This window comes from Phoenix dactylifera, unplaced genomic scaffold (assembly GCF_009389715.1).
Source record: "Phoenix dactylifera cultivar Barhee BC4 unplaced genomic scaffold, palm_55x_up_171113_PBpolish2nd_filt_p 000007F, whole genome shotgun sequence".
Classification (NCBI taxonomy): domain Eukaryota; kingdom Viridiplantae; phylum Streptophyta; class Magnoliopsida; order Arecales; family Arecaceae; genus Phoenix; species Phoenix dactylifera.
This window is the reverse complement of record NW_024067666.1, coordinates 3,384,283-3,397,106: the sequence shown is the minus strand read 5'-3', so window position 1 is coordinate 3,397,106 and position 12,824 is coordinate 3,384,283. Positions and strand designations below refer to the sequence as shown.

Genomic DNA, 12,824 nt, shown 5'->3' with positions numbered 1-12,824 from the left:
AAGCCACGTAAAAAGGCATACTCATTTGCAACCCCTGAAAGATAGGTATGAGGAGGAAACCAGTCCACAAGCCATCTACAAGCAAGGAGAGGCCTTTCTTGGTGTCAACCAACCCCAAAATGGCTTCTCCTCCCTCCTCCTCCTCCTCCTCCTCTTCTTCCGTGCCTTCGTCCAACAACAAAGCCGTTACCCTGCGCCCGGGTGGAGGGTGGGTGGGCCTTCCCTGAGAGCCCGCTTCTCTCTGCCCGCCACCGCCGCCGCCGCCACCACCACCACCACCTTTATCACCCCCACATGAGAAAGCTCTGTCCCAACTTTGATCGCGAGGATGGCCTCGATACCGTGCTCGAGGTGCCCATCCCCGAGGAGATGTTCGCCGGCATGGGCACCGGCGGCGCCAGGTGGCAGAACATGAGGAACTGGCTCAAGGCTCAGGCCTTCGACAAGGCCGCCGAGGCTCCGCCCCTGCTCACCGGCCGCAACGCCGAGCTGCAGCTCCTTCTCAATGTCGTTGGCTCCCCCCTCATCCCCTGCCCCCTCCCCCATGACCTAGCATTCACCCGCTCCATCCGCGACTGCTCCATTGTAAGATCTGCACAACCTTTTACGTACTCATTTCCATATCTTTAACACCATTTGCATGTCGTGGTTTTGTTAATACAAATATTAGAACCAACATTTGCATGGATCTTGGTTCATTCTACGTTAATTCTTAACTTCTTATATAGGAAAACAAATGTCATTATTCTTTATAATCCGTTCCTATATAATTCTTATTGGATCCGTCCTCTCTCTCTCTCATTAATCTCTCCCCATGTTTAAACCTTCTTTTGCGTCATCATAAACATATATTAGAATTCTTGGTAGCATTAACAATGTGTGGGCGTTAAATCCTTAAGTTGGAACTCTATTCGCAGGGCTTTCTAAAGAAACAACTTTTTGTTTTTGCGGAGATTCTTTTGACAATATAAGGGTAATCCTATTCCTATACTTCTTCGCCGAACATGATACAGGGTTTGTGCTATAACTTCTCTACGTCATAGCTAAAAGCAAGTAGTTATTAAATGAAAAAAAAGTAATGAAAGAAGGGGAAATTAAATTAGTATATGTCAAGCAATGTGACTACAGATTAATTGGCATCTACATGTCCAACAAAATAAATTCTCATGACTAAAATGCATAGCAATCTCTCATCATGATCATAGAAAAATGGAAAAAAGAAAAAAGAAAGCACAGGATTTAAATTAATCTTTAGCACTTATGATGCGGCACCTTTATTATTCTCTTGTTTTGTGGTTTTGAAAGCAAGCGTCGACGGCCAAATACATCATCCAACAATACATTGCAGCGACGGGAGGGCAGGCAGCGCTGATGTCGGTAAGCAGCATGTATGCCGTGGGGAAGGTGAAGATGAGCGCGTCGGAGTTCCACGTCGGCGACGAGAGCGTGCAGGCACAAGCCAAAGGGAATGGCGAGGTTGGAGGGTATGTTTTGTGGCAAAAGAGCCCTGATCTCTGGTATTTCGAGCTCATCATGGGCGGCAGCAAGATGAGCGCTGGGAGCGATGGAAAGGTGGCATGGAGGCAGTCGGCTTCGGAGCAATCGCATGCCTCCAGAGGCCCTCCACGGCCATTGCGTCGATCACTGCAGGTTGGGCACCTTAATTCGAGTTTTTATATAGACTGGGTGGTTGGTTTTAGATTTTATGTAGGCGAGTTAAAGGGAAAGAGGTACAAAACTCAGGAAATTTTATGGAGATATTGTTTGGTTAATCTTTATGAAACTAAGTGAGGAAACACACGCAAAAAAAAGAAAGGTTGGATTGTGAAGTGAAGAATGCCATTCGATTTCAGGTTCTACCACTGGTTTTCATTTTTTAAACTCATATATAACATAGTAGTTGGAAATTATATATAAATATGAAAGATGGCATTTGGACAACAACGAAAGTGTTTGTGGTTCAACAGGGGTGCATGCATGCATGTTCCGAGGAAAGTAGGGAACCCTATAGGCATGTCAACATTATTTATTCTGGCTTTGATTTTGGCCAAGTTCAACACACAGAATACAGTCGTTGCATCCCTCGCTCCCTCCCTAATAAAGCAATAGGAGCCTTTTAAATTGGAGCTAATAAGAGCGAGACTGCATCTAGTCCTTAATTTGTTTCCTCATATATACTTTTGCTTCACTCTTTCTACCGGCAGGGCTTGGACCCCAGGTCCACCGCCAACCTCTTCTCCGAAGCAGTGTGCATCGGCGAGAAGGTCATCCATGGCGAGGAGTGCTTCATCCTGAAGCTAGAAGCGAACGCAGCGACTCTCAAGGCGCGCAGCGCCGCCACCTTCGAAATCATCCATCACACCATCTGGGGCTGCTTCAGCCAGCGCACAGGCCTCCTCATCGAGCTCGAGGACTCCCACCTCCTCCGCATGAAGTCCGGCCGCCGTGGGGAGAGCATCTTCTGGGAGACCAGCATGGAGTCGGTGATCGAGGACTACCGCTACGTCGATGGCGTCAACATCGCGCACGCCGGCAAGACCGGCGTCACGCTGTTCCGGTATGGGGAGGGGTCGGTGAATCACAAGAGGAGAATGGAGGAGATTTGGACCATCGAGGAAGTGGGATTCAACCTATGGGGTCTGTCGATGGAGGTCTTCCTGCCACCGGCCGACCTCAAGAGAGAGCAAGACAACGACGACAACCACGCCGGATGACTGGAGCAGCTATGCCTTCTTCTTCTTCTTCTTCCATGTTTTTGTTAGAGATGTTGTTGAGTCTTTCATGTTCTTTTCTTCACTCTTCGGGGCGTTTGATAGGAGGAAGGTAAGAGGTTTTGAAGAAAATGGCTCCGTGGATAAGAGTTATGTAAGTGAAATGGGAGACATGAATGCCGCAAGCTGCATGTCCTTCAAGAGACAAGGCTTGTGTTCCAAAACCAGAAGCTTTCAAGCCCATTGGTCTTAGAAGGAGAGAACGGTAGGGCTCCAATTACTGTTTGGGCGTTTTGGGCCTGAATCATAATGCATTGCATTTGAGGCACAAAATTTCTTCATCTTGTTCTAATTGATTTCTTTTTTCAAATGCACAGAAGTATTGTGTTTCCACTTGATCCTCGTTGTGTTGTAGATGCTTCAGTTTTCGTTTCTATTTTGCCATCGGTACTAAGAGACCGTTAATTTCTGCCCATTATAGATAGGCCTAGTAAATGAGGCTCGCTGCAACAGAGATGGGAGGGCAAAATTAGAGACTACTCCTATCCCACGGGGGACTAGACAATTGAAGACAGAGCAGGGATTTCTCTACTCTCTGGGATGAGATTTGACTAAAAGAGATTGGCTAAACCTGATCAGTTTAAAACGTTCGGATGAAGGGGTTGCTCTCTCCGATATTATTTTACCCATCCATCCGAGACGCAAAAGTTGCATGCATGCCAAAAGACTTGCGAGACCTGTCCTCAAAGAGCTGGGTTGTTTCCAGTTACACACCATCAAATGACTTGACAATCCTACTTAGAAGCAACTTTTCTTTTCTCCTCTACTTGTACTCCGTTTGCTGCTGCTTTTTAACAAAAGCCGGGTGGTATTGCCTCCCTTATCATCAATAAAAAAACAAAGGATTTTATGATTAAACAATACCTCGACCGGTACTCATCCACAAGTGCTATAACCGTGACCAGGGTTCAGACCAGCTGCTAAAATTGGTCCGATGGTTTCAGATAATGCCGGGCCCAGCCACCATTCTTCTCAGATGAAACGTTTGATTGCTTGCCGCGGTTGAGGAACAACTTTTGTTTGGTAATTATCCAAACATGCAGTAATGCAAGTAAAAAGCCCTGCCTAACTGCATGCTGAAGACTTTTAATGAACAATCATTGGAATAACCGCACAAACCAAAGAATTGGTCAATCCCATTAGGAATGTACTGTAGAGCAAGAGGAACATATTACTCCCATGACTTCGTCAATATCTGGGCCAATTATTGCAAAATCTTGACGCAGAATAATCTTAAGGAACATCAGAAAGCACATGGAAAAAAAAAAAAAGAAAGCAACTCTTGAACTCGAATCTAGCCAGTGAGAGCTGATGCTCCTGATATGATCTCGATGAGCTCCGTCGTAATTGATGCTTGACGGGTCCTTTGGATAGGTTTTAAAAAGGGTGGTGTCAGCACTCAAGTTTTGGCATCAAAACTGTAAACTTGGGGGGAAGAGAGAGAGAGAGAGAGAGAGAGAGAGAGAGAGAGAGAGAGAGAGAGAGAGAGACCTGTTATAAGTGAGGGTGAGGCGGTCAAGCATTTCGCCAGCATTCCTGCTGGAGCTATCCATGGCCGACATTCTTGCTCCCAATTCACTGCATGCATTTTCCAGGACAGCATTGAACATAACCTGCCACAACAGGGATCTTTAGAATCCAAGTAGCACAGTCACGACACAACTAATGCATGACTAGTCATCACCAATGGATCATGTAGAACTTAACAGAGTACAGCAAGCAAGCTTACAACATAAATGATCCGAGAGCTAATAGTAAACTCTTAAGAATCATTTCTGACAGAAAAATTCAGTACAGGCTCGCTAGAAAAAACTGTACCAACGACATGCACATTTTCAAACCTTTCAAAATTAGTCACTGAATATACAGCCATTTTGCTTCTCTCTAGATATAGGACACTGATGAAAACCCAAAACTTTGCCACCAAATGACGAAGCAAAATAGGCAAGAAAATCTCTCCGGCAGCCAAAGGTATATTGACCATTTATATGTCCAACAATCAACATAGCATCTAATTTGGCCTAAATATTTCCATATCCTTCCTGCTTGGCCCAAGCGGGCTTGTCTCACTGCACAGATCTCCAAAATCAGCTATTACAAAGATTGGCCTTCCTCTCTAATCACGACATATAAATTCCATGGTAGCAACAAACCCTTCTATGCTAGAAGCAGCATTAAAGTTGATGCTCATTATTTCTTTTGGTGGTGGTCTTCAATATACCCAAATACTCTTCCAGTTACTTATGCTAAATTTGCTATTGTAGACCCTGCTTCTAATACCTGCCATTTGATTCTTCAGACAGTCATTGACTTTTCCCACCTTTGTTCCTAAAAGTACCAGCATATCTATCCTTCAGCAAGGGGAGATCGCAACATAGCTGACTTAGCATTACCCATTTTCATAATATGACTACGCCACTCCTAACATTTTTCACATCCACCGCCCAATCCAATAGAACCCATTTTGAACAGCTTCTCTTAAACTAATTTAAATTTCTGAAAAACCAGATTCTAAACATCATCATCCTTGTCCTTGTATGAGCCTAGGAGATGACTGAAACAGTTCTATACAAAATGAAAAGAGATGAACTATAAGATGCATTTTATATAATGTATAATGCTTAAGCTTGTGAAGAGATAAGGCATACACAAGAGAACTGGAACTCTGCTAGATTCTGAAGCACTTCAGCTTTCGATTCACCCCCTTCTATTTCATATGAGTCCAAATCACCAAGCTTACCACCTGATTCTGACTCTCTCTCCGCTACCTGCATGCAGTATGAAGTATAGCATTTATCTTTGCTCAATTATGTTAGGGTTAAGATGTGTGAAAGCAGTAACAAAGAAAGCTCCAATCACCGCAGGAGATAGTATGGTTGAAACTGTTGGAAGAAATGAGACGACAGAATGGAACTTGTTAAAAACGATCCTCAAGGCCTCATATTCAACATTCTTTAGAATATCATCAGCAAGAACAGAAACCTGACAACAGACAATGAGAAGATGGCCAACAAGAAGAAAGAAATTTTAGCAACACATTTGTAGTCATAAGTGTTTCAGATTTATCATGCATTTATATTACAGGGCTATATTGTCAGTTACCAAAAGCTATCTCAAAGCATGCACATCATAAAATGTCAAGAACCAAAATGACTAAAAAGAATATTGCCGAGTTTCCATAAAGAATAAGGTAGCAACGAACTTTCTGGGAGGGAAAAAAATGCAACCTCCAATGGGAAAAGCTAATTTTCGAGCTTTTTCCTGAAATGATATACTAAGCTTCTTTTATTTGAATTATCACTGCATGACCTTAGGACCATCTACAGTTTTTGGAGTTGACAACCTCGTTAAAGTTAACATCCTCCCAAGGTTCACAGGACAATACCACTATGGAGGACAATACCAAGTGTCAGTGCACCCAGAACCAAATCCCGTACTGCATGCACCGACATTGCCCCAACATGGTACCGGTATAGGATCCACAATTGAGATTGCGAGCCTTGCATGTTTCTATTTCTTAAGAGAGAGCAAAATTTGGATTGACAAATATATGCCGGTGTTGAATGACCAAGCTTAGGAATGGTATCCTGGATTTCAGGTTAGGCTTAAGCGGCTCAGCCTTTCCACCCAAACTACACATTAAGTTCTCTTTTTTTTTCTTGAGAAGAGAAAACTACGCATTGAGTTCAAATGTCTAATCGGCAAATTTCAATTGTCAAGCATATGCCAAGCTTAAATAGGCCCAAGCTCAGTTATTGGCTTTTTAGTTGGATCTGGGCATCTAATATATGGGACCTGTTTGAGCCAGGCTCACACCATCTTATTTTTCACCTCCCTGGTCTTGCATGTAATTGGAATATCTAATGCCACCAAAAGTGAATTTGTGACTTAGAACATTTCTTTTCAAAAGAACAAATTTTCAACACAAGGAAACCACGAAAAATGGAACATCCCATGTGAAGATATAGTAAAATGAAAATATCAAGGCAATGATAATGCATTATCATTCTATGACAAAACCTAGATGTAGCAACCTAACAAGACAAGAATCAAAATAATGCAAATTCTACAAATTTCTTGCAACATAATAATCATAATCAGTACACTGACCTGAGTATAATTTAGCGGATTCTTCTGCAACTCAGTTATGGTCATCTCAATGCTACTCTTTGAGTCACGTACCATTTGAACCTTCCCTTTTTCTCCCAATAAAACATATCTTGTTTCTTTTTCAGGACCTAATAGCAAAACACAAAAAAACTGAGAATAAAGTTATCATAAAAAAAGAAGCTACCAAAGCATACAATTATCTTCACAGTACCGGAAATCAATTTGTAAAGAGACTTGCTGATTTTGACTGATGTAGAATTGATGCCCCCACAAAGACCTTTGTCAGAGGTGATAGTCACAATAACATTCTTCTTCACATCAACACCTGGATTGCAACATGGCATAGTGAAAACATTTAACTAGGAAGAAATCACAAGAGAACAAGTCAAATAATCACTTAATGAACGTAAAAAGCAAGAACGAAAACAACTGATGCCACGATAGCAGACTTGGAAAAGGAAATTGTCATGAAGAAGAGAGCAAGATATGAATCTCCAGCTAGATAAAAGAAAAGTGAGCAAGCCTTTATCGTAATACTATTATGGTTCGACAATATATCATCCTATTTGACCTCAAAAAATGTCAAACATTACAATCAAACAACAGGGAAAAGTTAACTTAAATTGCAGAATATCCAAACAAATCAAACATGTAGGTTCATGTAGCATTTATGCCTGCAGCTGTCTAGAAGTTCCGAGCAAGCTGTCCAAGATAGATTCTGACTGCCATATGATGAATGGTCTAGGGCATATAGTGTGAGAAAGAGCCAGACAAACATACAGTGTCATATTAAAGGTTAATTGGTTAAATTAGGTCATTTTGTTATCACATTGGAAATTTGGAATGCAGGAGCTGAATTTCATTAGTAGCTACCCTATTCTTTGTATTGTTCAGCAATGTTTTGGTGAAAGAAGAAACAAAATATGATTGAACCTCAGTAATTCCATAGGAAGGTAGAAATGGTAAAGCAAACAGATTGGCGGTCCAAGAAGACGGCAAGGAGTTTTATGAGTTGGGTCCAAAATTGAAACATCCCTTTTCCATTCTTTCAAAAAATCTGAAATTGCCCATAAATATAATGAAGTAAAGAGTCCTGAGTTTCTACCTTTTGAACTTTCGAGCTCATCTCCTACCAATTGTAACTACCAGTTTCCTTGCAATTATGGACATTATTTAAAATAAGAGAATCTTATGACTGCCAATAACTTATTTCTGATAAGACTGAAACTTCTTCCTCAACATTGTAACTTGGTTTATGCAACAAAAATTTGTTGTTAATAACTCAAAAGCCAACACTAATAAAGAGATTAGAGGGTTTAGAAGTTTGCACTAAATAAAAGCTAATAAAGAGAAGAACGAGAACTTATTTGATGCTTCCAGACACCTTTGCTTCCATATCCATAAAACATGAGAGGCAAAAATGAGTAGAAAATATGACCATTGGTTTTGATAATAGAGAAGATAAATGGAGAGGAAAGGCAGAGCAGAGAGAAGGTGAAGAAAGGAGAAGAGGGGGTTGGTGTTGTGGAGTGTAATGGGGCATCTCAAACCACAATCAAACTAATCAGTGGCATGCTATGCATGTGATTATATTTTCTAAGAGAAGAAACGGGTGAGACCCATTTGAATAAATTATAAGCACTGGAGGAGCAAGCTTGAACCTTCGATCTCATGGTTAACAAACACATGCTCTAACCATTTACCTACCCTGGCCAAATGAGTTGAAAAATGCCCAGATGCAGGGCATGCAAACAGAATGGCAAAATGCAAATACAAAGTTAGAGGGATGGAAAGCATGCAAAGACAAACATGCCTCACTAGCAGGTATATGTCAGGAGAGGTGGCATTATTGTTAGGATAATAGATACACATTAAAATAAAACACTAAAGCCTTTCTCCTATCACAAATATTTGGTTGTTTGGAGAGCTGATCAAAGCTTCCCACATTACCGATCCTATTTTCCCTAAACATTAATATTCCATTATTTCCAATAAGATTATTTATTTGTAGGAAAAGAAAAAAATTGTGGCAAGGAGGAGGGAAGCATTTGTTGAAAAAAAAAAATAACTGCATCAAAAAAAAAAGATGTTAAAACCTCTAAAAGCATCTGCCCGTTGGAAAAATGGAAGTGAGAAACATACTAGGGGTATCCCCAAGAAGTGCAGTAAAAGGCTGCCACAGGCCACGTGAATTTTCAGTTCTCGACTGAACGGCCCGTAACTTCGATGCCGCAACCATTTTCATAGCCTTTGTAATCTTTTGAATATTCTTAACACTTTTCATCCGGTTTCTGACTGCAAGGCACAAATAGAAACATACACAATTAAATGGCCCATAGTCAGTCCTATAAAAGCATGATCTAACTATGTAGAAGGGGAAAATGCAGTAATCAAGAATCACAGGGTTCTCACCTACTTGAGTTGAAATGGATCGAGTGCCTAACGGGCTCAAGTCTCTGAAATACAGCTTCATGTTACTATTGTGAAAAGGCATATAATAAAAATAATAATAATAACCAAGCAACGGTCCACAGTAGATCAATTAAGATTGACTAGACTAATGAAATTTGAATAGAGATAATCATGACAATAATATGAACAAATCATGAAGTTTTATAAGGAACAAAAAAAATCAATGCTGACCAAGTCTACCAAAAAATTTGCACCATCATTTTAAGAATTTGTTAGCATTCAAGGAATATTACACCTCATATATACTAATTGAACCTTCATCTTTCTGCTACATTTGTCCATGCTAACATTCACGTAGTGTAGTTGATGGAACTTAGAACTATAAAAGTTGATAATGAAATAGTGGATAGAAACAAGACCTAACACTCAAAGGCTCAAACGGTCATCCTGCATAGCAACATTAACCCTATCAATGTGTAAATTTACTTGCTCATTCCAACCCCACTACATGTGTGCTTCCCCCCTTGTTTACTTCACATTAGCAAACTGTATTTGTTCTTTTGACAGTTGACTATTGAGAGGAAAAGGAAAAAATAAAAGGAAGTTTGTGCTTGCTCACCATTGAGACAATAAAACTTTCAAGATTCATTTCTTTATGATAATTTGTCACCTTGATTTCATTCTATTTTCAATCATAAAGTATGACTCCACAATATTTTATCGAAACAACTAAGACCATAGTTATCAAGACTCAATGATCAAAACACTATACCCACAACTCTAAAAGTATACAAGTTGACCAACACTTTCAAAAATAAAGTAAAGAGGGAGAGAGCTAAGAATCAATAGGCATTAAGCTGAAAAGATCTCAGAAGTCTCAGAAAGGGTGAACGAGTGAAAATTCACATAAAATCTCTAAAGGAAAGAGCCAGAATAAGATTCGCATCTTTGGTAAGGACATTCTTGTATCTCTTAGCCTCCATTGACTAACAACAATATCTACCACGTCAACTTTATTAACAAAAAACTACCGCTGGAGGTACACATAGGAAGCTTTTGAATTATTCTTCGATTCAAACATCAAATTTCTGTGATTCTTTGTGTAATGGAGCATAAACATGGTGACAATGGAGTCACACCCATCAAAGTTGGCATCTAAGCTTCTTGGAGAGTGGTTGCCCAAAAACCAATGGACCAGCAGCATTATTTTGAAAAGAAAAATAAAAGAAAATAAAATACCAAATGCCACTTAAGAGTTGATTTCAAATAATATCAAAAATGAGAAATGAGCAAGGCCTTCCCTTTCATTATGTGTGGAAATGGATCCAGTGTCTCACCCAGGCAGCCTCTTAATAAAACATCCTATTCCAAAAATATGGATATCGATCTTTATATAAAAAGATAACGTGGTTCAGCGGCATCAAACATCTCATAAATCAGCTCGATGGGATGAAAAAATAGTTTTAATAGAGTCGATTGGTGTTCGTGCCAATCAGTTTCCTTTACCCAGTTACAAAAAAAAGAACAACAAACAAAAACAAATCGTCTCCTACTACTTCCGTGGTTCTTTATATAACCATTTGATTTGGGCTAGATGCTAAAAATTCTCCATTAATCAAGTCATGACCAAGTCAATCAATCAAGAACTATTTCATCTCGCAAGCAAAAGATCTATATCAAAACGAAGCATTAAGAAAACTTCTAAGGATCTCTCTCTAATAAACTCCAAACAATTCCGAAATCTCACGGAGACCAAGGGCGAATCAATGTGATCTTACTCCGAGAGCATCGCGGATCGAGCGGCAGTAGAAGGATTGGGTGAGATGGGCGAGAGGAGGAAGCGCCTCCCCTCTCTTCTCAGAGCCGCCATCGCCATCGCTGCCGCAAAGATGAGGTCTTCTCTGAAACCCTAGAAAGCGCCTGCCGCCGGGAGAGGGGCCGATAAGGAGAGCCCGCGACCTCGGATCAAATGACCTGCCTGCGTCCTCCTGCGGGCTTTAATTTTCACCGGAAAGTGATGGACACCGTAACGGTGCGGCCCATCATAGGTCCGTGGTGCGACAGCCGTTGGATTTGGATCTGAAGGAAATCAACTCATTCGTCATTCCATAGCCGTCTGATTTTCTTATACATTTAGATGCCTATCCAAATCATTGCAATTGGCGGATGAGATGCACCTGAGCCCGAAGGAGGCAGTAAAATGGCTGTCATCCTCTTTTTTTCTTATTTCCATCTTTTATTATTAAAATTTTCCAGAGTATTAAACTGAGCTGCAATCAGCTCAACTAAGGACAAGTAATAGGCTAATAGCTGCAGAGCGGAACTTTACTCTGAGTATATTTTTGTTTTTATATTCTATTTGATATTACTGTAATTTTTTATTTTCAATTTTGTTTATCTGTGTTGAATAAAAAAAACCAGGCTTGTCAATATATGTATCTACAAAAAAAGACTAAATACACATGTATCTACAAAAAAGTGGACTAATTTCAAAACTAAGGAAGGCTACAAAGTTGTGGTAGTGGAGACTACTGAAAGAGGACTATAAATGTCCTGCAATTGAGAAAAGCTCAAAAGCTATAACAAGTAAACTTTCGATTTTGTTTGAATAAATTTGAAATTGATAGATGAGTTAGCATGTTATCGTCATTATTGTTGGTATTTGTGTAACCTATTTTAGGAAATTTCATATGAAAATAGAAAGTAATAATGAATTGCCTACTTGGGAAACAATATTCAAGCATGGATTAGCTAGATAGCATCCATGCCAATAATGGAGACAAATAGATGCATTGTATATGATATAATTAGGCCTAGGTTTTGGGTTTTAAGTATAGGTTAACCTATGCTTCCGAACATATCCAATTCTGATAACGTGTTACGTAGAAATTTACCCTTATTGCTTTTCTATCCATAGTAATTTTATCTCACAACGTACACGAAATATAGAACTTTATTATTTGAGCTAGTTTTGCTTAGCTTTGTCGATTGCGGAGAATGAGCAGATGGCATACCATTGTTGGATAAGTTAAGAATAAGTTTATAAATGATTATTTAGATCCAATAAAATATTAAAGTGATTTTGACTAGCCCCATATCTATAATATTTTTTACTTTTTCTTTACATATTTATATGATAACTATTATATGATCTACTATTGACTATTTTTTGGGGAGATATACTGTCAGGTCAAACTCCAAACAAATCAGCTTAAATACTAACATGCCACTATCAACTCAATTGAAGTCGCCCCAAATCACATCAGCGATAGCCGGGCCAAGTTCTATGGGCTAAAATTCCGAGTTCTCCGCATCCCGGACCCTTGGTTCTCCCTGGGCTTTAATCCGCATTTCCAACCCTCTTTCGGTCAGTTTGCCGCCGTTTCATTCCACGCCCGCTCCGGCTCTCGAGGAAGGCCAGGAGTTGATCCCGACGTTGATCGGGACTCCGGCGACTCGCTTTCTCCAGTCACGGCTTCTCATAACTACAGGTTGGAATTATTTCCGGTGTTTCAGCTGTAGACTTCGATC

General features: G+C 40.2%; 2 protein-coding genes across 2 annotated transcripts; one reads left to right on the top strand and one right to left on the bottom strand.

Annotated features, from left to right (window-relative positions):
* Positions 1 to 48: 48 nt before the first annotated feature.
* Positions 49 to 3,104, top strand: LOC103704470. Its single transcript, XM_008787761.4, has 3 exons — positions 49 to 585; positions 1,306 to 1,650; positions 2,205 to 3,104. The coding sequence occupies exons 1-3, from the start codon at positions 295 to 297 to the stop codon at positions 2,712 to 2,714; spliced, it is 1,146 nt and encodes a 381-aa protein (XP_008785983.1). The 5' UTR covers positions 49 to 294; the 3' UTR covers positions 2,715 to 3,104.
* A 773-nt stretch (positions 3,105 to 3,877) lies between these two features.
* LOC103704469 (ATP synthase subunit gamma, mitochondrial-like) lies at positions 3,878 to 11,321 on the bottom strand. The gene is made up of 9 exons (XM_039115771.1): positions 11,072 to 11,321; positions 9,294 to 9,337; positions 9,024 to 9,176; positions 7,093 to 7,206; positions 6,882 to 7,009; positions 5,631 to 5,753; positions 5,420 to 5,539; positions 4,263 to 4,384; positions 3,878 to 4,135 (listed from the first exon to the last, which is right to left on the bottom strand). Exons 1-9 carry the CDS (start codon positions 11,167 to 11,169, stop codon positions 4,066 to 4,068), a joined length of 972 nt encoding a protein of 323 aa, XP_038971699.1. The 5' UTR covers positions 11,170 to 11,321; the 3' UTR covers positions 3,878 to 4,065.
* Between the last annotated feature and the right edge of the window lie 1,503 nt (positions 11,322 to 12,824).

What these genes read in the sequence shown, in the direction of transcription:
- LOC103704470 (XM_008787761.4), top strand. Translation starts at nt 295, where the DNA reads ATGAGAAAGCTCTGTCCCAACTTTGATCGCGAGGATGGCCTCGATACC. An exon ending in CCATCCGCGACTGCTCCATT is followed by an intron (nt 586 to 1,305) that starts GTAAGATCTGCA and finishes TGGTTTTGAAAG; the next exon opens with CAAGCGTCGACGGCCAAATA. An exon ending in CATTGCGTCGATCACTGCAG is followed by an intron (nt 1,651 to 2,204) that starts GTTGGGCACCTT and finishes TTCTACCGGCAG; the next exon opens with GGCTTGGACCCCAGGTCCAC.
- LOC103704469 (XM_039115771.1), bottom strand. Translation starts at nt 11,169, where the DNA reads ATGGCGATGGCGGCTCTGAGAAGAGAGGGGAGGCGCTTCCTCCTCTCG. An exon ending in ATCCATTTCAACTCAAGTAG is followed by an intron (nt 9,177 to 9,293) that starts GTGAGAACCCTG and finishes TGTGCCTTGCAG; the next exon opens with TCAGAAACCGGATGAAAAGT. An exon ending in CAACCATACTATCTCCTGCG is followed by an intron (nt 5,540 to 5,630) that starts GTGATTGGAGCT and finishes TACTGCATGCAG; the next exon opens with GTAGCGGAGAGAGAGTCAGA.